The sequence below is a fragment of the Biomphalaria glabrata genome, chromosome 5 (genome assembly GCF_947242115.1).
Source record: "Biomphalaria glabrata chromosome 5, xgBioGlab47.1, whole genome shotgun sequence".
Classification (NCBI taxonomy): domain Eukaryota; kingdom Metazoa; phylum Mollusca; class Gastropoda; family Planorbidae; genus Biomphalaria; species Biomphalaria glabrata.
The window spans coordinates 17,456,851-17,481,375 of NC_074715.1; the positions used below are offsets into that span (position 1 = coordinate 17,456,851).

At 31.3% G+C, this 24,525-nt stretch overlaps 3 protein-coding genes across 6 annotated transcripts; 2 read left to right on the forward strand and 1 right to left on the reverse strand.

The window, feature by feature from the left end:
- Nucleotides 1-576: 576 nt before the first annotated feature.
- LOC106064356 (uncharacterized) lies at nucleotides 577-12,946 on the reverse strand. Of its 2 annotated transcripts, none has more exons than XM_013222885.2 (2): nucleotides 12,643-12,946; nucleotides 577-4,483 (listed from the first exon to the last, which is right to left on the reverse strand). In XM_013222885.2, exon 2 carries the CDS (start codon nucleotides 4,419-4,421, stop codon nucleotides 2,712-2,714), a length of 1,710 nt encoding a protein of 569 aa, XP_013078339.2. In that variant the 5' UTR covers nucleotides 4,422-4,483; nucleotides 12,643-12,946; the 3' UTR covers nucleotides 577-2,711. The 2 variants fall into 2 exon arrangements, with proteins under 2 accessions (XP_013078339.2, XP_013078340.2); XM_013222886.2 differs by lacking the exon at nucleotides 12,643-12,946 and adding an exon at nucleotides 12,296-12,621.
- LOC129926276 (uncharacterized) lies at nucleotides 9,338-10,420 on the forward strand. Of its 2 annotated transcripts, XM_056029290.1 has the most exons (4): nucleotides 9,339-9,685; nucleotides 9,804-9,868; nucleotides 10,015-10,096; nucleotides 10,204-10,420. In XM_056029290.1, exons 1-4 carry the CDS (start codon nucleotides 9,442-9,444, stop codon nucleotides 10,266-10,268), a joined length of 456 nt encoding a protein of 151 aa, XP_055885265.1. In that variant the 5' UTR covers nucleotides 9,339-9,441; the 3' UTR covers nucleotides 10,269-10,420. The 2 variants fall into 2 exon arrangements, with proteins under 2 accessions (XP_055885264.1, XP_055885265.1); XM_056029289.1 differs by having other exon boundaries at nucleotides 9,338-9,685; nucleotides 10,015-10,420.
- Nucleotides 12,947-13,194: 248 nt separating the features above from the next.
- Nucleotides 13,195-24,097, forward strand: LOC106064360 (transcription elongation factor S-II-like). 2 transcript variants are annotated; one of them, XM_013222902.2, is made up of 9 exons: nucleotides 13,195-13,386; nucleotides 16,966-17,034; nucleotides 17,879-17,990; nucleotides 18,346-18,555; nucleotides 18,861-18,914; nucleotides 19,032-19,186; nucleotides 19,631-19,777; nucleotides 20,739-20,810; nucleotides 22,081-24,097. In XM_013222902.2, exons 1-9 carry the CDS (start codon nucleotides 13,318-13,320, stop codon nucleotides 22,087-22,089), a joined length of 897 nt encoding a protein of 298 aa, XP_013078356.2. In that variant the 5' UTR covers nucleotides 13,195-13,317; the 3' UTR covers nucleotides 22,090-24,097. The 2 variants fall into 2 exon arrangements, with proteins under 2 accessions (XP_013078356.2, XP_055885750.1); XM_056029775.1 differs by lacking the exon at nucleotides 13,195-13,386 and adding an exon at nucleotides 13,515-13,551.
- Nucleotides 24,098-24,525: the final 428 nt, after the last annotated feature.

Consider the following 24,525-nt stretch of genomic DNA (forward strand, 5'->3'; position numbering starts at 1 on the left):
TTGCTGACTTTGTACTTTGCTTGTTATTATAACCATTAAAAAACCCCACAACTTTTGTTAAACTATCAGTAATTACACACTTTGTATTTTTTAATATTAGATTTTATGCATGTTCTTGAAATAAGTTTTCAAATGGATTCAAAAACATCTCCACTTAATATCATTTGGTACCTAAGTGAAATTTGTAATAACAGTTTGCTCTTCCTTGAAGACATGCAGCTTGTGCTCTGTTTCTAAATAAAAAAAACTCCCACATAATACTAACATTTTGTCAGAGACATTTAACTATTTAGGTCTATGTTGTTGGGTGAGGTTGTATCACATGTAGTACATATTATCTTTCACAACTGAAACGGCTTGAACAGGGTATGAAAATTATAGTGTGAGACTATAAAAAGATTACCAGAAAAGTAATAGATTCATTAATTCTCTACCGATTGACTTCTCTTAACAAGCTACTGCAAGTAGGCTCCTGATTGGGAGTTGTAAAAACCCTTGATTGTGCATCTTTGCATGATTAATAGATTTACTGAGCATCTCACACAGCATTGTTCACATAGATACAAATTTTAACTGTTTTTAAGTTCAGATACAAAATAGGTTTATTGAAATGATAATAATAAAAATATCAATAAATAAATGAAATGATTTGTACAATGATCAGACATCTAAAAGTTACTTTTCAAAATTGTAGAACATTAGTTATAATGCATTTTAAGTATAAAAAAATAAAATGTATGTAGCTGTACTACTAATGAAAGATTATGAATGCTTAATTAAAAAAAAAAAACTCAGATTAAAAATACATTACATATATGATTTTATATGGTTTGAGCGAGTGTCAAGTTCTAAAGACTTTGAAAAAAAAATCAGATTTCGAATTATGCTGTTGAAGCAAAAGAATACTGGTAAATAAATTAATATATTTTCTATATATGAAAAAATTTAATGCTTCTTAAAGAAAAAGACAATTTTTAAGTGATCTTTAAAATGGAATAAAAAGGGAAAAAACTTTTTTTTTTTTTGGATTTATAACATTATGCTACATTAGAAAGAAAATGTAGCTATGCCCATTTATTCCTTTTTCTTTTCATTCGGAAATAAAAATTACTAAAGGAACTGACATTGTAACATTCTTGTAAAACTAGAAATGTAATAGAGATATAGGCCTAGTTACAAACATTCATGTGAGGACTTTGAATTATTTGTCTCTGTAGATGCCTAACATTCAATTTGTTCGTATACTTAAGAAAGAGTAAAAGCAAAAATCTAGTTATTGTATTTAAAAAACTAAGTTCATTATGATATTTTAACTAAGAATATTTTCAACATATACATGTTAAAACATTTTTTCATGTAATATCATTAACCAAATTTAAAACCATTATAAATAAATATAGTTAAATAAAATGGCACAACATAACTGTAACAATATACTATCTTGAAATATAACAGAACATGACAAGATGTAGAAATATTATTATTACTTTATTAACAATAAATATTGATATATATATACATGTCACAAGTATAAAATATAGCTCAACTTTTGAATAAAATATTCAATGCTTAGATTACATTTCAAGAAAATGAGCTTCAAGAGTGTTTCCAAAACTTTTGCCAATTTCCTGGCAAACTTTCATTGATCTATATAAGTGAGTAATTTATACATTGTATACAATCTTTTGGAATACATCAATTAACAATCAAACAAAAGAAAAAATATTATTTGTACATATACTAGTCACAGTACTGGTAACTTATTACCACAGTGGCAAATGTGTTGCAGATGCATTGTTCTATATAAAATGGATATATTTTATGCGGATAAAGAATAGAAAAACCAAAGTATTAAGTCTTTGTTCACGCATATTGTCACAGAAAAGGTGTAATTTAATAATTTAAACTAGTAAAAATTGATGCCAACAAAAATAGATTTTTCAATCACCTGGCTGTTTTAATATATCACATTATCAGGAATGTTAGAGACAAAATTCGTGTAGTTTGTAATTTAAAAAGTGAATTAGCTTGCTAGACTACAAAATATGATTTACATCAGAAAAAAGAGTGCAACACTATTTTTGTTAGGGATAGAAATAAATAACAAACAAGCTTAAGGAGGATCATGTAGTGATGCACAGATCCTCAGAGTAATGAAACCAATTATTCCTGTCTTAGTAATACTGAATGAAGAGCTTTGTTTAAATTTTCTTCCTATTAGAAAAAAAGTTTTAATTACAAAGCTTAAATCAACTCACTCTGTCTGTCTGGTACAATATCAGATTAAATTGAAACAAGAATCAAACAAGGGAATGAAATTGGAAAATGTACTTGACATGTGGTTGTATAAGTTGAATTACTCCCCTTTATACTTTGTGTCTAGAGGCGTTGCTTAAAAGTTCTAAACTAAACTTATATTTTCATAAGCACTATGCTGGCACGGTGGTTATTGTATTGGCTTGAGGAGGCTTAGCAAGTGAGTTCGAATTCAAGTCATATTTAAAAAAAATAAAAATGCATTTAAAAAGCAATCATATTAACTTTACCCAGACAGCCCCTTCTTTTTCTTTCTTTACCTTTCCAGAATGATCCAGACAAATGATGAAAAGTGTTGTTTTTTTTAAATTAATTTTCTTGTTTTTACAGATTTGTTTCCTGGGTCTGATGTGTTTGTATGCTCTTATTTTTTCTATCAACATAAATTGCTAGTTTCATAAAATTTTATTATGTATAAGATGGACAGTTTCTATTATTTGTTTCACATCATTTTTAGCAGGTCCTTCTGTATGCTTCAACTCATCTAGAGTACTTGGTGGATTGTCTGACCATATCATTCTTACTGTGTATGCTGGAAAACTATGGCCCCCAGATACCTGGCAAGTTTGTGTACATTGTAAGTGGGATATAAGCTTTGCCTCCAAGAGTACAGAGTCTGGGTATAGTTCACCCACATGGGTGGCAACATCATCTGCCCTGGCTTCAGGCCAAGATATCTCAGATTGAGATAAAGTAACAAGAATGGATTCAATAAATTTAGAGCCTTTAGTAGAAGCTAAGAATGCTGTGTTAGTTGAGCGATGTCGCAACCTATACTGACTGTAATGAAGTGTGGCTATTGCTGGGGAGTGCATAATGTCCTCTGGTATTGGTGACATGAAGATAACATCACCAAAATGCATCATACCTCCATATTGCAGAAGGATAAATAGACCATAATTCATTGCAGAATTTTTTAACATGAGTTTTTCAGCTGCTATAGGAATGTAATGAACTTTGAGTTCATCTTGAGTATGGAGCATATCCCATAATTTTCCTTTTGGTGGCTTTGGTCCATGCACATACACATAATCTACTTGCCCTTTGATGTATGCACTTTTGATGCTTGCATAAAGTAATGGCGTTACTTCCCCAATCCCGTCAACTAAGATAATATGAACAATGTTTGGAATTTGAATGTGAGAACTCATCCTAATCTGAACTAGGTTGGGTGAGCCATATATCATGCTTCTAGCAAATCGATAAAAAGTTGAGTTAGCCCTGAGAAGAAAATCAAAATTAATGTTTGTGTCCATGGTTACACAAGTGACATTTGAAACTGTCTTCATTTTGTCCACTATGGCAGAAGTTGGACATGATAATACCACTCTGCCAGGGCTTTGGCTAATATGAAATGGCTCATTTGCGGGAACAAGAAATAACTGACTTTTTAATAGCTCCTCCTCTTCTGAGACTATGTGTAAACTGGAAAAATCTTTACTGGAAAAAGACAACAACATTGAAGCAACCACATCTAGCCGGCTCAGATTTGTAACTGCAATATCTCCTAAAATAAATACACCAAATGGATCTGTAAAGTCATAGTCATCTTGAGACACACCTGCAGATAGATCATGACTACAATATTTGGCATTTTTCAGTGGGCGCAGGCTTAGCATTATCACATTTCTTTGAAGATCCTCTAACCAATGCCAGTACCCCTGTGGATCAGGTCGTGGCATTGTTCGATAATGGATGATTATTTTATCTGGTCTCAGCTGATGAATGACACTAAGAATAAGAATATAGTGACTCATCTCAAAATGTGCATCAATGCACCAAAGATAATGAACTGTCAGTGAAGGCACGTTGGGTAACAAAGTGCTGTGGCGATGATCAGACTGTGATACAGCATTTTCAACCCCAGCATCTGCTTGTTTCTCTTCTAGTCTTTGATCACCAAAGATGTATTCATTATGCAAACCACTTAAAGCATCCCATATCCATTCAACAGGACTAGGCAAAGTTTCTAACAAATATGAGTTTCTCAGGGCTAATATGCTTCTACATCTGTGCAACTGAAACACCAGAAGTGAAAACAGAAGAGCAGGTACAATAATGGTGCCTAAATTCTTGATGAGATAGCTAGCTTTTGACATTCTCATATTGATTTAGGACTGCTGGTAAAGTCGAAGTTAAAATTTGATGTGTTGCTGCTCTTTATTACCTGTTACAATAAAACAAAATAGTTTTTTTATAAATGTAAATATATCAAACAGACACATGATATCTAATATATTATTTAAATTCTGAATATTCCAAGATTATTATAATAAAATTGTTTTTATTGAAATTTAAGTGTAAAATTTATCTTACAAAAAAAGGTTTAAAAAATTATGAAAATCTGTACTCATAAAAAATAACATTGCAGCTTTGAGTTAACGATATGTATCTTTTAAATTGTAAGTTTCAAATTTACAATTTAGATTAGCATAAAGTTGGTCTGTATTTTTTATAATGTCTATAAAGCAGATGTTCTAACCACACTTTTGTATGGCTAGGTGCTCTAGAAAAAGGAATCTCAGAAGGCTCCTCGAATGCTTTCTTCAAAGGTGCCTTCACTCCATAATGGGCATAATGGCAAGACAACCTTACAAATAACCATATTCTGCTGGAGGCTGGATGGGACAGCATAGAAACACTACTTACCACTCGACAGCTGCGCTGGATCTGACACCCACTAGAATGGTGGATGATCACAGAGCAAGCTTATAAAAGGATGGTGTAACAGAGGTGACTTCTAAAAGTCCTATAAAGATCAAATAAGGTGCCATTTTGGGATAAAGGAAAGTAACTGGCAGCTGATGGTCTCTGAAAGAGACTGTTGGAGATTGTAACATATTGGTATTTATGTACATTTGCACAGTAGCACATCAGTGCATCACTGCTTGTGTTTAGGTAATAAATGGAGTTCCTAATATGTCTTCCCTCATCAACACTTGTTTTGTTAATTGTATTACACAAGTATTATTCAAGAGACATTCAGATAAATTATGTAGTAAATGTGGTAAGAACTATGAAAAAAAGGAAAGTGTCCACCAATAGGAACCACATGCAAAAAGAGGAACCAATGGTTTCAAATGGGAGGAAAAAGACTCAACATTAATTTGGTAGGAGACAGCCACAGAGATGAAAATATTGTACCTATTAGCACTGCAGTTATCCAGCAGAAAAAGGGTAAAATTGAGAACATCAATGTTGTTGAAGAAAAATGAGCTACAAAACTGGTGGTGCAAGGCAAAAATTAACTTTCAGTATTGAGACTGGTGCAAGGTGTAACATTCTTTGAAAAATTCAAAGACAAAGAAAAACTTGGTTATTTAGCAAAGTCACTCAAGTCTTAAACAAATCACCTGATAAAGACTTAAGGAGCAGTGCTGATATTTTGAAAAGTAATATCCAAGAGGTGAAAGCAAGATTTGAGGTTGTAGGCCTTAGTCTAGAAAACATTTTGAGTGGTGACACGGCACAATGCTAGACAGCATAGAATCCAAGGCAGAAGACGAGTTAGAAAAGAATTTCCTGAAATGCTGAAAACAACTGGAACACTGTCAGGAGAATACAAGATTCAGTTAGAGGAAAATGTTAAAGGAGTTATCCACCCACTCATAAATTGTAGAAAAAAAAATTAAAGAAATTTATATTATATATGAGTGTTTCTCCAGTACTGGTTACAACTAGGTGTTGGTTCACTAAAAAGTCCGTATTTCATAAGATTGTTATTCAAATGTGACAATTTGCATTACATTGCATTAAGAAATGGTTAATCTATAAATTTTGATATTTTGAGCTCATAAGGTGCTAGGGAAATATTGAAATTTTAAAAAATGTGTGAAATTACTACCCAAAATGGCAGCTTTTGATGTAACACGGAACACCATGGTATGATTGAATTAATATCGTACTAAAACCAAGGGGCATAAAACTTCCATCTTTGTTGGAATATGTTAACAAGATCCTCATATTTCAATGTCATTATTTAGTTTTTCTCAAGGTTATCAAAATATTGATTAAACACGGCCACAAAAAGGTGTTTGAGGCGCATCGCGATGTGTCCCACTTTATACGGAATTACAATCCTCTATGAATTGTAAACAAGAAATAAATAATACGCTCAACATTGCATTTCTGTTACAACAAGCATTAAAGATTTCTTTTAAAGTATTTTTTTTGTTAAAAGCTTTCTAAACATGCATAACGAGCTTAAAATAGGTCGAGGTGTCCCAGATGAAGCGCCTGTGCTGCGTGTGTTAAGAATGGGATTATTTTTCCCACAACACTACTTTTTATGAATGAGAGTTCTTTTGAGCATCACAGGTATTGTGTAGAACAAAAGAAGTGCCGTTTCCGCTGGAAATACTAGCGTAGTAATTAACAGGAGTACGTAAACAATAGCGTGTCCCACAATTAACCATTGATGCGCCTCAAGCGTCGACACGATCAATCGCCGGCAATCTTGCACAAAAACCTCATTTAATCTGTTTTTTGTGATCTTTTGTGAATCAACAACCCATCAGGTACGTAGATATTTCATTATTCTACTGAAATTTAAGCTTATTACAAATAAGTTTGATTGCAATATCCAAATCGAAGTGCTTTTTTTATTACGAGGTTACTAAATTTAACCATTCAATCATGACGTCACGTGAAGCGACTTGAACACAATTTAGTCTTAAATCGTAAAGTTAATCAATTTTAAAGCCTGTTACTAAACAAAAAGTTTATATTTCTAAAACAATTATGTTGATGTAATAGTAGACGTGTGTAGCGATTTAAAATAATTAATTTGTTTTTATTTTGAGAAGTAAATTGGATTAGGCGTTGAGGCGCTCCTTGGGACCCCGTGCTGGTGTTTTCCATGCATAAATTATGGCGTCACATGTAGCGTCTAATGCGAGTTCAGGATTTGTTACGTTTTCTGTATTCATGGAAGTTTTAATTAAGATTAAATGATTTTAATATATGTAATAAACTATTTTCATAATTAATCATTTTAAATGAACATTTTTTGACATCTTTTATTTTATATTTTTTGTAATTTTACTTTACATCGTTTGGGGCGTTTCAGTGGACACTACTCCGTTTGTTTACAAATATGGTGTCCTAGTTTGCGTCTGTTAAGTCCAAATAGATTTTAGTGATAGTTTGTTAAAGATTTTACAGTGTCAGATAATATTAGCTACATCTAAAAGAAATAAAGCGGTACTGTTTAAGAAATATTAAATAATTAAAATTTACTTATTACTGTAAATAAGATTTAGAACTATTAGATCTTTCGTTTGAGGCGCATCTCGGACACTTGTCTTTAAAACTTTAAAGAGCTTAACTCTAGATCTAGAAATCTAGACTGATTAGACCTCTAGACCTAAATCTAGATTTACTCTAGATCTAGATCTAATTATGTAATTCATTATCTAGATTTACTCTAGATCTAGATCTAATTATGTAATTCATTATATTATAGCTAGATTTACTCTTGAGTCTTGATCTAGACCTAGAGTAGAGTAGAATAGTCTAGTCAGTCTAGATCTAATTCAATATCTAGATTTAGATCTAAACTAGATTATTAGATTAGAAATCATTAGATCTTTTATGAATCTAGACTAGTGACTCTAGACTAGATCATTTATGACTAGATTTAGAATCTAATTTTAGATTTAATAATATATTTTTCTTTAAATTGACCAGTATCTAGAAAAATATCTAGAGACTAGATCTATATTATAGACCTATTCTATATTAAAATGTAGATAGTATCTAAAACAAAGTTTGGTTTAACCTGCACTTAATTTCCATTGTATTGTTTATACAGTATATTCAATTATATTGTATTCAGTTCTTTCAGTCTACCACTGAATGATTATAACTTAAGTTAATATAATTAACAGTACTAGTCCTATACTATTGATTGAGTCTATCCCTATCAAGCAATTATGGGCATTACTAGACTAGATTTAAATAATGCACCAATATATAATATATTATATGTTTATGAAATTTATTAGTAGGCCTATATTATATATAATAGATCTATTTATTTAGATACTTATACATTTTTTATAAATTACAGATTTCAGTAATGGAGTATCTGTTAGAGTTTCAAGGCGTCTACAAGCCAAGAAAGACTCTAAATTTACAAGCATCAAAGCCTGAGTCTCTAACACGTGTTGCTGTTTTAGAGCAGAGAGAAAAGGAAAGGTTGAGAAAAGCTGCATACAGGGCCTAGTTAAGCCCACATGAAAAAGCTTGGATAAACAGAAAACGCAAAGAAAGAAAACAGCAAGCTAATAGTCCACTTAATGTCATCTCAGCAGAGGTTGGTGAATCACTAGGTACTGGATTCCAGACTCCAGTGGCAAAAAGAATGGCTGTTTCAAGGGCTTTGATGAAATTGCCTAGGTCACCCAAGAAATATGCTGCAGTTTTTGATGGTCTCACACAAATATGCTCCCCAAGAAAAAGTAAAAGCTGTCCATGACATACGCTTTCTGCGCCTACCTGAGAGAAGAAAGCTCATCCTTCTAAACAACATTAAAGAAAGTATCAAAACCTAACTACACTCCACCAGCAAAAAAAAAGTCAGATGTCTAGTGCTCATAGACAAGTACTCTGCAGTATCCTTAGTAAGTACAACAAACTCAGAGGTTGTGCTACTCATTTCTAACATTTGGTCAAGAAGTTTTATGTCCAAGTGCAAATCAGAACAAATTGCAAGAAAAAAAATGACGTGATTGCATTGCACAAAATGCCTTGGAAACAATATTCATTTTTTACAGTAGAGGGAACTGATCCCTCTCAATCATCTGTTAGTGCTCAAACAGGAAAACGTTTCATGCAAAAGCTACTTAACATAAGATGCAGTCTTGCTTATGTGAGTTGTGTTTGAAGATTTTTCTTTATATAGAGGGCATTAATAAATTTCTGATCAAAAAAGGACACAGAGAGCTGACATTAATAAATCCAGCTTCATCACTTGACTTAACTCTATGCCCAAGAACTAATGCCAAAATTTTTCATAAGCTGCAGTGCATTGAAATATCATGTAGCAACTGTGGTGTGGATTTAATTAACAAGTATTGAGCCTTTAAAAAATTGCACAGATGAATTAGCAGAGTGGAGTATAGTATGTGGTCAAAGATGACGGATGAGTATGTTCAGAGTGATGGTACACTGCAAAAGGTATCAAAGTGGCGACCAGTAAATAAAGAAGGATCTTTTAATGACCTAGTGAGAGGTATTACACCTAACACTATTGCTTACAGAAATAGAAGCTGTTTCTGCTATCCATACAGAAATTCATATGGCAGTCAGTGCCTGCATGATGAAATATGTGGCTCTTGGAAGGTGTTCAAACTTCAGAAACAAAATGGTAAGTACTTGTATTTATTTATTTTTAAATAGCACTTTACAATTATCTGAGAAAAAAACATTATTCATTTTAAAATTACGTAATTGATTTCTAAATGAAATTGTTTCTTTTTCTTCAGTAGTGCAATCTCAGTCAAATCTTGAAGACTCTTTGGATGTCAGTCCCATATGCTCAAATTCAAAGGTAAAGAGCTTTTACATATAAACATTTTCATTGAATCTTATGTTACCTGTATTGTATAAGTTGTTTTTTAATAATATACCTTGCTAAATAATTTTAGACTCATTTTAGAAATTAAGTATTTCAGCCTCATGTTGTTGTTTTTTCAGGCCCAAACAATTTTCTTCACTCATCAAAAGTACATTGTAAATAGCTGTGTGATTGTCAAGTATGGGGAAATATTCTATCCAGGTATAATTTTTTGCACTGTGTACCTTTTAATTTCAATAAACAAGTTCAAAGTATGTTTTAGATTGAAGTATTAACTTTTCAACATTGCTGGTAATTTTTTCTAACAGGAGTTGTGATAGAAGTCCTGGATGATCAGCGCAGAAATAATTTTTTAAAAAGGCACAGAAATTAAAGAAATATATAAATATATATCCAGAAGTGCAGGACATACAGTTAGTGTATGCAGACATGATTGTTACTGAAGTGATGTTGATACCAATGGCAATAGTTTGAGAGTGGAATGTTTTGATTTCTGAATTTGTCAAATAAAATTTGTGTACAGTTTTATGTGTTTTCTTTTCTTTCTTTTTTTTTTCAAACCTTTTTCTGTGTGTTAAAACTAACAAAAGATATAAAATATATATTTGTCAATAATTAAAAATAATAATGATCATTCACTTGTGCACAGATAAGACAAAAATATAAACTTATAAACATTATTTTAAAAAATGGTGTCCCATGAAGCACCCGCGACATTTTGTGAAATTAAAGCAGCATTTTTACAAATGGGTACTTTATGACTAGAATAGTGAACTTAATAACAAGTCTAATGGATCACTTTAGTGCAAAAATAAAATAATTTCTATATTCTCACAGAATATCTTTTAAAAAAACTTTAAGTTGTAGTGTCACAGGTGCTACGGTGTCCCAAATTTTGAATTGAGCTCAAATCCACTTTTTCTATGCAAAAGCATAAATTTCAGTATCTAAAGACTAATATCAATAAAGACAGTTATATTATGCTAAAATACAATGAATTTATCAATTGGTCGTTGTTAAATTATCAAGTGGTGTCCCGGTGATGCACCTGTGACGCAAAAGGGGGTACCCCTTGAATAGACACTGCTGTCAAAATCTACATCTTGCAACTCATTTTCTATTGATAAATTCTTAAAGTGAACTGGTTGAAGAAGTGAATACAGTTGAAATGAAACCAAAAACTTCAACTTTAATTTTTAGCATAATGTGACACTTTTTGGCACCAGTACTGGAGAAACACTCATATATAAATAATATGCAAACTGATGGATTTATTACTCCAGTACATAAGCCTACTGAAAGGGTTAGCTCCATGGTTGTATCACTCAAAATGACAAAGAATATGCATTGATTTAAAAGATCTCAATAAAGCAATCAGATGGAAAATCCCCAGATGAAAACTATTGAAGATATTATCACTAGCAATCTAGGTTTGAAGATATTCTTAGTACTCAATGACAATGTCAGGGTTTATGCAAATAAACAAGACAATCATCTTTTCTCATAACATTTAACACACCTCTAGGATGATATAGGAGGTGGTTACAGTTACCTTTTGAAATAAAATCAATGACAGAGATTTATCAGAGAATTATGGATGACCTCATTTTGAAATAAGTCATGCAAAGAGTAACAGAGTACAATCTAAAGCTGAACTATGACAAGTGCAAGATAAGGCAAAACAGAGTACCTTGTATGAGTCACATCCACATCTTGTGACAATCTTGTCAAAGAAAGGTTTAGAACCAGATCCAGTAATGGCAATTATTGACATGCCAGCTCCTCAAGACAAAGATAGAATCAGAAGATTTCTAGGTTTAATACATTATATTTTATAGTATCTACCCTACTTCCACTACAGCCCAACATAACCAACACCCTGTACGGCAGTGCTGAACAACTGAAGAAAACAGCACACTTTTTTTCCTTGGCACAGTCTGCAAAAGAGCTCACAGCTCAGCAGCAATAAAGCTGGCTAGAAGAAGAAGAAGAATAGTATCTAACAAAATTTATTCTTAATCTAAGTCAAGCAGATGCTAAATCCAAAAGCTGAAAAGCTTTTAAAAGGTGATATAGAATTTCAATGGAACCATTCATGAGCAAATTAAGAGTTTCAAAGAATTGAAACAACTTTGTATGAACTTAATGAACCCTCCAGTTTTGGCATATTATGACAATAATATGTCAATAAGAATGTAGACATTGACATTGTTGTGATTTTATAATGTAGTCCGGCATCAGATTGTAGAGATTGAATGGGATGCAACTCAATGCAAGTACAGATAGATCACTAGGACTAGATGGCCTGAGTCTGCTGAGATAGACTTGTATAGAATAGTTTACTTTAGTTTTATAGTCTAGTATACTAAGTTAATAAGTATAGATCTGAGATCTACTTACTTTGATAATTTTTAGAAGACAATAACCTTTGGTGCCTTAGCCTTAACTGATTCAGTTCAGGTTCACACCGAATTGATCGAATCATAGAGCAGATCTACATCGTAGTACATGTAATTGTCACATTCCCCCCATTGACAGTGTATTGATTCAATTATAATAAAAGTTATTTAGAGTCTAGTTATTGTTATTTTTTTTTTTTTTGGCAAGCAGCAACAGCAAAGCACAGACTCATGAGACTGTAGTGTGACAGACTGAGACTAGTGTCAGACACACACCACACACAGTTCACAGTCACACACACAGAAACAGAGAAATTTTTTTTTTCTATTAAAAATAAGAAATTTTACTTTGTAGAAAAATACGATCCAATCAGTCCAATGTAAATGTTAGATCTAGAAATCTAGTAGTCTAGACAGTCACAGTCTAGATCTACTATCTAGATAGCTGTTTGTTGTTTTTTTTTTTCTAACATTCTACACAAAAACATTTTGTGTGTGTGTATGAAAGGAATAAGAAAACATTATCTAACTAGACTCTAGAATAGATCAAATAGATCTAGATTAGATCTAGATTCTAGAACTAGTCTATCTACCATCTCTCAAATTGGAAGTAACAAGCAATTATTATCATTTAGTCTATTGTAATACAATCTATATAGGTCTGTGATCTAGCTCTAACTGTGATATATGGGATTGGATATAAATCTAGAGTTTGTATTGATTGTAGCTTATATAAAATATTTATAAATAGATTTCAATCTAGATCTACTTTTATAATAAAATATTTGAATATAACAATACAATTTTGATTCTTTTTAAAGTTAGTCTAATCTAGATCAATAAAACAAAAAGCCAAAATCTGGTCTAGATCTAAATAACTAAAAATAGATCTTTTATTTTTCTCCCCTCTTCACTTCCGTTTTCTGTACAGAGCGCTAACGCTTTAGATTATATCTTGATTGAGATTATAGATTTGATATTTTGGTTTGTTAGCACCAGTCGGAATATCATTTAACAGAAATAATGGGTGCAGAAGATGAAATTCTTAAAATAGGAAAAAAGCTTGAAAAGCTGATATCTAGTAATACTGCTGTAAGTAAGCTTTAAGTTAAAGATCTCTCTACTCTGACTCTAGTCCTAGCTAGTCACTAGTGACTAGTCAGTCTCTAGTTTAAGTCTAGATCTAGTAATAGATCTAGTATATTAAAGGGAAACTCCGATGCTTTTGACAATTGACTGATATCTAGTAATACTGCTGTAAGCTTTAAGTTAAAGATCTCTCTACTCTAGTCCTAGTCACTAGTCAGTTTCTAGTTTAAGAAATTGTCTAGTAATAGATCTAGATCTAGTATATTAAAGGGAAACTGATGGTTTTGACAATTTTTGATATAATATGTGTTTTGATTTACAGATAATGAATATATTCTTCTTCTTTTTTTTTATTTGCAATAATAACTTAGTAATTGATGTTTTTCCTACGTAATTTTCCTGCGCATCCAAAACAGCAGACTTTCACCGGGTTTCTATGTGACGTCACAAATGTGTTTTAATATATTGACTTATTGTATAACAGGAGACCATACAGCAAAGTTTACATTCTCGTAAAAGAAATATATCTTGGTCTATGCAGTTAGATCTAGGATATTGTAAGCAAAGAAAAAAGATGTGTATTAAAATTATAGATTTACATGCTTGACTAACCACGGCAGTCTGTATTTTCTCGCCAGACCACTCAACACACAACAAACACTATCGCTTGGTTGTCTTGTCATGACCGACTACACGTAGTCTCGACTAGCCTTACACTGACCAGTTTGTTCGAATCATTCAGACACACGATCTATTTACTTCTTGGGATAGGGAGAGGCTTAGATGAAAATGTTACTTTTTTTTCTCGAGTTTGTTATCCTAATGCTTTTGGATCTATCTATACATGTTTATATATATAACTGTATCATAGCTCTGGACTAGGCCGTCACTAAGCCTAACAGCCTAACAGCTACTGTAAGAATGAAGCGATACGATTGGTTAAATCAAGTTTCTCTTTCAGTATTGTTTAGGGAAGTGACTACACGTAGTCTCGACTAGCCTTACACTGACCAGTTTGTTCGAATCATTCAGACACACGATCTATTTACTTTTTGGGATAGGGAGAGGCTTAGATGAAAATGTTACTTTTTTTTCTCGAGTTTGTTATCCTAATGCTTTTGGATCTATCTATACATGTTTATATATATAACTGTATCATAGCTCTGGACTAGGCCGTCACTAAGCCTAACAGCCTAACAGCTACTGTAAGAATGAAGCGATACGATTGGTTAAATCAAGTTTCTCTTTTCTAGTATTGTTTAGGGAAGTGACGCATGAAATAACTTAAAACAAAATCTCAAGGAATCCCGTTTTTTTTTTAGATGTCAAGAATTTACTGACTAATTTATTAAATATAAAATTTTCTAAGCATTTAAATAAAAAATGATATAATGTTTACTATTACAACTTTTTACGCAGAATTTAAATATGTCAATAACTCAAATTTGAAAAACTATGGGAGTTTCCCTTTAAGAATTTAAGTATAGATCTATATATAAAGTCAGTATGTCACTATTATCAGTATAGATTTATTTTATTTAGATTTTAATATTTATTTATTTATATTATTAGGCATTTAAGGGTGTAAATGAAAATGTTACTTTATTCTCTAGTTGGTTATCTTAATGCTTTTGGATCTATGTATCCCTCTCTCTAACAGTCTAAATATATAACTGGTCCATAGTTATGGACTAGGCCTAGGCTGTCACTAAGCCTAACAGTAACAGTTACAGCCACTGTAAGAATGAAGCAATATGATTGATTAGATCTAATCTAGATTAGCTTTCACTTTCAGTATTGTTGAGGGAAGTGATGTACCGGTATGCCTAATATAAAAAGCAAAATCTCAAAGAACCCTGTTTTTTTTAAGATGTCAAGAATTTACTGTTTAATTTATTAAATATAAATGTTTCTAAGCATTTAAATTTAAAAAAAGCTAAAATATTTACTATTAAAAATTTTTACGCAGAATTTTAAATATGTCAGTAACTCAAATTTCAAAAACCATTGGAGTTTCCCGATAATAGATCTAGATTCTAGTCATTTTAGTATTTAGATAGATCTACCTAGATTCTAGAGTCTAAATTAATTTTATTCTTTCTAACTTACTAGAATCTATGCTGAGTATACTATGATCTCTATATAGGGCCTACTGTTTTAGTTTATTGTCTCTCTCTCTGTGTACTCTGTACTGTAGTGTAGGCAGTGTGAGTGTATTGTAGTTGTTACAGAGAGAGAGAGTAACAGAGAGACTCTAAGACTGTTCCTGTAACCTGTACTGTCCAGATTTAATAGATCTAGATATAGACTATTATATTAAATTTATCATATATATATCTATATATATCTATATCTCTCTCTCTCTCTCTCTCTCTCTCTCTCTCTATATATATATATATATATATATATATATATATATATATATATATATATATATATATATATATATATATATATATATATATATATATATATATATATATATATATATATATATATATATTTGATATGTTTTATATTTTAGTATATCATAAATTCATCATTTTTGAAATATAAAAAAATGTCTTACACATTGAATTTGCAGTGATTTCCTCAAATTACCAATTTATGTTTACCATATAGTTTAGATTCAAAATATTCCCGGTAAACAATGTGCAAAAAAACAACAACCCATCATTCTAAATAATAGGGCCTCTCTATTAAATAATAGTGTTCAGTTACGCTTCCTGCATCGCATAATGTGCATCTCCTGGAGGGATCATGTCTCCAACCAAGACGTTTTGAAACTGGCCAATGTGCACAGCATCTATGCTCTTCTCACACAGAGAAGACTACAATGGCTCAGACATGTCACCTCCATTCCAGATGGAAGAATCTCTTAAACACATCCTAAATGCTTGAGCTTGCGGAAGGAGTCATATCCAAGGGTCGCCCAAGACTAACCTACATAGATGTCTGCAACCAAGACGTGAGAACCACAGGCATTAACAAAAGTATGTGGGAGGAGATAGCCATACAGCCCATGACCATTCAGCATGGAGACAGACTGTGAGTGCTGTTACAAACCTTGCAGAGAGCAAAAGAAATGAAACTGCGTTAATCAAGAGAAAGAAAAAGAAAGCTGTCCTATCAGCTAAAATTAAAAAACAGATGCATATATACATGCATGAACCAATTAGTAAATTAATTACTTGCAATTAATTATTTTGTTTGATACGAGCAAGGGAAATTAATCCATCAGTATTCACAGATATGGCTAAATATGTAGGGGTTTGTCCCCTTAGGTAATTGTATTTATGCCATTTCTCTCATGTTCATTTTTGGATCAAGTTGAAACTTTAAACAGTTTATTATTGTACCTTATTAAACATGAATCAATTTTAAGAAACTAACCTATTAGTCATTTCATTATTTTGTGTCATTGAATAAGGGAAATAAACTTCTACACTATTGAGAGATATAGTTTTAAGCATAGAGTTCTTTCCCCTAGATAAATCTAAAGATTTTTGCTTGTTTTGGCATTTTATTTCTAAGTTGAAATAGCTTAAAAAAATATTCTAAATTCTTTTTAATTTTTTTCAGGATCATTCTTCTGCACTGGATTTATTAAAAGCCTTGAGGGACACTAAAATGACTCTTGAGGTCTTACAGGTTAGAGTTGATAGAATTGCTTGCACCCTTTTCATATATCTTTACTTTTATTACCGGTATCCATTTATTTGTAATGTGTAGATGATTCCTTTTTTTTTTGAAAGGAATTTTTATCTCCAAGTGGAAGGCCAGCTACAATTATTTAACATTTAGTTTATTGGTTATGTCAACATTAAAACTAAAGTGTAACTTTGAAATTCAAATGATATGTTCAGATATTTTTCTTTAATATAATATATAAAGTTTTCTTTAAAACATGGAGATCCCCTGTGCAAGCGCAGATGATCTCATCTATTTCTTTGGCCAACACTAAACTTGGATGTCATTTGGCATACACAGAGACGTGTGCCTTTAGTTCCCCAATATATGTAGGTACCCATTAGAGTTGGGTAAACTCTGATGTCCTAAAATCTTGAAGTTCAAAATCCCTGTCTTCACTGCGATTTGAAATAGTTTTAACCACCTAGTCAATTTTCCTAGATGAAGTATTGTGTAAAGTGTTTTTTTTTTTAAATATAGAGATATGCTGTACATGTGACATAATATTAAATTTCTGTGTGGCATTGGCTTATTTTAACTCCCTGTGGCTGATCTGGCAGTCAAAAGCACTGTCCCTACTCAATAAAATTTGAATCTTCAACACAAATGTGAAAGCAGTGCTTTTATATGGCACAGAGACTTGCAGAGTAAGAACTAACAATATTGACAAGCTTCAGGCATTCACTAACAAATACTTGTATCATATAATTGGTGTTAGACTGCCATTCAAACTCTATTTTATTCTGGTTACATTAATTAGTTTATATTGTTTTAAGTTGTTTTTTTTTACTTTGGTTTCTATTAGAAGACAAGAATTGGTATGACAGTGAACAATTTAAGAAAGGCCAGCAGTAATGATGAAGTTGTATCTTTGGCTAAAACTTTAATTAAACATTGGAAAAGACTTTTACCAGCAGGTCTGTGTTGTATTCCTGTTGCACCTTGATTGGTTATTGGATCTTTTTTTTTTGTTATCAATTTTTTTATAAGCCTTTTGAAACTTGTATTTCATTTTTGTTCAAATTTTTGTCTTTTTGAAATTTCTGCTTTGTTCTTTCAACTTAAACTTAAAAATGTAAGAAAATTTAAAAAAAAGCCAGTACAGTTTTTTTTTTTTTTTTTTTTTTTACTTTTAATCAGTATTTATATCATTTATATCAAACAATTAATTTATATATATATTTTTTAATGTATAGATAATGTATAGATATAGATGTATAGATATCATTTATATCAAACAATTAATTTATATATATATTTTTTAATGTATAGATAGTCCTGGTGGAATAAGCCGATCCAACTCCAGGTCATCTGGTGATGCCAGCAGTCAGCGAATGGATGAAACCTCTAATGATGGAACAGAAGAAAGTAAAGGGGACTCAAGCAAAGATGGCCAGTCAGGTCAAACAAGAACTCAGAATACAACAGATGCAGTGAGAATAAAGTGTCGAGAATTATTATCCAATGCTTTGAAAGCAAGTGGTAAGAAACATTTACAAAAGGACAAAAAAAATAGTTTGCATTGGGTAATTATTAGTGCTAATTACTGATTATTAGTGCTAGTGCTAATTAATGTTTATGTTTACTCTTTTTTTAAACTTAAATCTTTTTTTTTAAGCTTAAATTATTGATATTCTAATATTTACAGCTAGATTTTTTTGTACAATCAATGTTTTGGTGCCTTTTTTTTGTTTTTGGACAATTCACTAGAATGTGGATAAAGATCAATTACTTTAATAAAATCTATTTAGTAAAACTATGAACACAAAATATTTTTTTTTCAATAGAAATACCAGATGGTGCCCACAATCCAGATGAATTGGCAGCCTCTATTGAGGATGGTAAATATTCTTGATTTTATTTTTCCAAAGTTATTCTACTTATTGTGAACCATTGTTCCCTCACCATATGTCCTGTGCATTAATTCTTGTTGAACTTTCTGAAATATTATCTTGCAGCAATATTTGAGGAGTTTGGCAATACTGAGATGAAATACAAAAATCGAGTGAGAAGCAGAGTAGCCAATTTGAAAGATGCTAGAAACCCCCAGCTTCGACAGAATGTCCTTATTGGTCTCATTTCAGCACAGAAAATTGCATCCATGTCTGCAGAGGTCTGTTATTAGTAACTTGTATTTTTATGCTCATTAAAAAAATCATGCACTATAATTTTTATTTCATAACCATCTAAAAGTTTTTTTTTTTTTTTTTACTTGCTGATTAGCAAATAAACTCAAAGGCAGATAATTTTTGCGACTTGCCCACTTTTGATTTCAATGTTCAATTTATGGCAATAACTCCTTTACACTGGCCTATCCTTAAACCTTAAGTAAGTGTTTGAAGTTCACATCGAAACTGGAACACTGTCTTGAACATTGTCTGCATAAAGTTCTTTCTAATTCCTTGAGAACTCTTTTTGTTCTGTAATATGTTCTTCAGCTTGCACAGTCTTGTGTAATCCTGGCCAGCACATCGTGTTTGGTTTTGTGGCTCTGTTTCATTGAAAGAAGAAAAATATTCCATTCTATTTTGTTATTATTATATTTTTGTTTGTTAAGGAAATGGCAAGCAAAGAAATGAAACAACTCAGAGAAAAGTTGACCAAGGAAGCGATTGATGATCATCAAATGGCTAAAACAGGGGGCACAACTACTGATTTATTCAAGTGTGGAAAATGCAGGAAGAATAATTGTACTTATAATCAGGTAAATGAAATAAAAATGTATAAAGAAGAATTCAAGATTCTTGACACTTACTGAGTTTCCAGGATCTGTTAGAAATATAAGACAACAAAATTAATTTGTTTGACATGGGTGTAAATATGCAAACTGACTGGACCTAAACTTGATTTAAAAAAAAAATACTGGTTTTATATTTAAAATTATAAATTATCAGCATATAGAATGTAGAGGAAATTACATATAATAATATTACACTTTCACATACAGAACAGATGACAATTTTTCAGCATTATCATTTTTTTAAATTTGCTATGAATTAAAATTGAATTTTTAAATGTAAATGAATCCAAAGACTGCATTGTGCTGGCTGTCAAACATTTATTGCAGTAATTCAGTGATAGTTAACTGCTTTAGTAAGTCATGTGTCTTTGAAGTTTACAATTTAAAGATATTTTAATGCATCACCCATCCCCTTTTGGGAAAGAATACAATTTAAAAAAAAAACTAACTCTGACTGTTTGTTTGTCTGGTAAAAAGTTTGTACACATTATTATTTCTCCCACACCCAATCTTGGATCAAGCTGAAATTTGGCACATTTATTTCTTTTACTGGAAAAAACAAGAATCAATAAAAATTTATTGATGATGATTAAAATTATTCCACTAAATATAGTTTAGGTACTAGTGTGTGTAAATTGCTCTTTGAATATAAGATGTCACTTTCTGTGTTGATTATATTTATTATTAATGTTATGAACAGCAATATGTCATTTTTGTTCCTTCCAAATCTCCTGAAAAATCTGTTTTATTTAGTTGGGGAAGAGAGATGGGTCTTTTGAAATAAAAATGATAATTCTACAAAATATAGTCTCAGTAACCACTAATGAATGGTTTTACCCCTTCAGAAGAGTAAATGTTACTCTGTGTTCATTAGTAGTTTTATCATTGGAGAACTGTAAATGTTCCATTGTTGTGTCTTTTGCAGGTTCAGACAAGAAGTGCAGATGAGCCTATGACAACATTTGTATTTTGTAATGAATGTGGTAACAGGTGGAAGGTAAGTAAAATTTAAAAAAAAAATTATTCTCTCTGGTTTTTACATTGACTTTATACATAATTTTTATAAAGTCAATGTTTCAGTATTTTTTTTTTTTTAAATTTATTGTTTATTTTCAGTAAAAAGTATAGCCTTATAATTTTTGGGACTCCTATTTCCACAAATAACTTGTCAAAAAATTGACTCATATAGTTCTATTACTATGGGCAGAATCAGTGTTACTGTGTCAGAGTGTTGACCATTTTTAGGAATTGGTAAATATTGTTATAAACCTGATGGGACACAGATGGGGGTCGTAGTGTGTGTGTAGCCAGCCGACGCAAATAGGCCTATCACTAGATGAGCAGTCAACCATGATGAGTTACATGATCAACTGTGATGACTGGTGAAGTTTTAAGAAACATCTACCCAGGCCAGTCATGCCTGGTGTATTCATGTGATCAACCACAATGATCGAACGACATTCTATTGATTTCTGGAAGGTCAGCAAGGACCCTATATAAAGAGCGGAGGTATCACAGTCAGATGGTTTACTACATAACTGTTACGTTATATTGGAGCCCTGAAATGTTAAGTTCTTTGAATTGTTAGTGGCGTGTGGAGCAGTTTGCAGAGAGCATGATTATTGAGAATCTTTACAATATTAATACTGTTTTTTTTTGTGAGAAATAGTCGTCCATTAAGTTAAAGTATTGATTCTACTTCTAGAAAATCCCTTATGTTTCATCCATCAGAAACTATAACACTTAAGGTGTCAATCATTGTGATGGAATGTTCTATTCTTAAAATTGAGACATGGTTGCAGTATGTTACAGTGATCCGCACTTCCAGTTTTGGTGTGTGCTGTTCTAAAAACTGTCAAATATCAACTCTGGGGTTTTGTTGTCTTTTTTGTATACTTCTCTACTTTTCCATATTCCATGAACACATTTCCAATCCTGTAATGAATCAATCATTCAACAAACCAATTCAGCATTCAGCATTCATTAAAAATAATGCTTCTTTGTCTGATAGAAATTTGTTTTTTTTATAGTAGTGTGTTTCACAGAGATATTTTTTTGTATTCTGATTTTTTTCTTATATAAAGTGCATTAATTTCATCCCTTTGTTAGTTTATTATTGTTAACTGAGACATTCATCTCTTCTGTAACTTTGTTTCATTTCAGCTATCAGCATGTTATCGCACAGTTTATCTAAGATGCCATTTTAAATTTTTTTGTGTGTACCTTTATATTTAAAATCATAGAATTCTTTTTTTTTCTTTCACCAGTTTTGTTAATGTTCTGGCACTATTTCATCACACATCACTAATTGAACAGCTTATTCACCGGACTTCATGGATCACTTCATCATTATTTGTATGTACTAGTGAGAAAGATTGACATAGTAATTACTTTGTACAGTAAATTTGTCTAGGCTAACCTACAGATGATTCAAGCAGAGATGCCAAATATACATATATAAATGTAATGTAGTCTTGTATAGATTACATTTTTTAATCATCATTTTTATGTTTTTAAAAAAAAGATCTTATTTATCAATTAGTAGGTACCACACAATAACAAATGAATTTATCTACAGCCTCCCTGGAAATCAGTTTATAATAAAATATTTTGTACTTAGTTTCAGTAGGTCAGTGAAATGTTCAAGAAAAGTTTCTAAACATATGACAATGAATAAGCAAGTCTGTGTGCAAGTAGCTGTCTTGAACATTCAAACCATAATATTAGCATGAGTTTAAAACAAAATCTGCTTTGGTTTTACCATTGACATAAAGCATTTGTAACCATAAGTAGTATTTAGTTGGTTGATCAAAACTTCTTATTGGTCAAACTAATGTTAGTAGACATGATAGCATCTTGAAATTTAAGTAAATACTTAACACTTTTAAAGTTAAACAACATAATTAATCGGGCCTATTTGAATTTTTAATAATCTGTATGAACACACGCAGGACTTGTTATTTGCATGATATAGCCATATAACAGTGAAAATATTTGAATAGTTTTATCAGATGGGCCCTTAATTCTTGTGATGTCTTCAATTAGGGGAGATGAATCTTAACTGTCCCATGTATATTATGTAGCCTATGTGTGTTTCTGCACAGTGGTTGTTTCCTGTAAGTGTATATATTCAAATAAAATGTATGTAGATTATAATTTTGGAAACCTGAAATTGGAGTTCAATTTTATATGTTCATATATATATATATATATATATATATATATATATATATATATATATATATATATATATATATATATATATATATATTCAACCCCCAGTTACATTAATATTGTGAAATATAAAGTTAATTATACCTTTTTCTAAAAATGTAAATAGGAAGGAACATTCAGTCAAATTTTTCCAGAATGATTTGCCTGGTTGAAAAAAAAAGTTTTTTTATCAGAAAGAAAAATTATTACCGTATTTATTAATTGTCCTTTTTTAATGAAAATTTAGAATGTAATTTTGTAAAAAATAAATAAATCAGAATCTGCATCTAATTTTCATGTCTGTTAAGATATTTTGAAATTAATCATCACACATTTGTTATGTTGGATAGAATTTATTTTCATTTTAATAAATTGTTTGTGGCCCATCTCAGTCATTGTTCTTGAGGTAATCAAAAAGGTACTTTCTTTGAAATACTTCATTAAGCACATTATTTGGTCATTTATTTGGTCATATTGATCTTGGTCTATGTCCCTAGTAAATTTTTTGTTTTCTTTCCATCTAAATAAAATGTTTTCTTTTTCCCTTATGAATTTCCTCTCCTTAGGATGGTGTGTGTGTGTGTGCCTGTATAAAATGAGAATTTGTTTTATTGTGTTGATCACCTTGTTAGAGGACTCAGATGTTTTCCTAAGCTTCTCTTGTAGGACAGTTGGGAATGTACCAGATGCCACCCTCTTTTTCAAGTTGACTTAACAAAAGGCTAACAGTGACCAGCTAGCCGCTACTGCACTGAAGAAGACTGAAGAACTAAATAAATGGACCAATATGTCAGTCATCAGCAGTGGGTGTTAGTCTCATATTTTTATAGACAAGTGAAAAGTAACATAAAATGAAATCTGATATAAATGAACATTGCATTTATTATTTGTCTCCTATTTGTTTGCATGAATGAAATAGAGTTTGGGTTCAGACTTGCCTCTGAATGTACTTTTAATACACTTTAGTTCATTACTTGGGAACTATTGGTGTTTGTAATGAGCGGTGATTTCAATGTGTGAATTGTTTTGTTTTTTTATTAGAACAGTACAAAATAAAAAAAAAGCATTTGACTTAGACTACTGTCATTTTTACTGTGTTGTCTCAATTGTCAGTCTATAACTCTATATTTTAATGCATCACCCATGTCCTATGGGGAAATATTACAAAAAAAAATTATTAATTATGTATCTGTACCTTAAACTCTTTATTTTGATGCATCACCAATGCCCTTTCCCCAAAGATAAATAAAAAATGTATGTTATTGCTAGTGTGTCTATACCTTATCTATATATTCTAATCCATCACCCATGTCTTTGGGGAAAAATTAATAGTGTCTGTACCTTAAACTCTCTATATTCTAATGCATCACCCATGTCTTTGGGGAAAGAAAAGTTAAACATTTTTTGTAATTACTTAGTGTGACTATACCTTAAAATTTATTTTAATGTATCACCCCTGCCCTTTGGGGAAAGAATAAACATTGTGTTAGTAATGACCT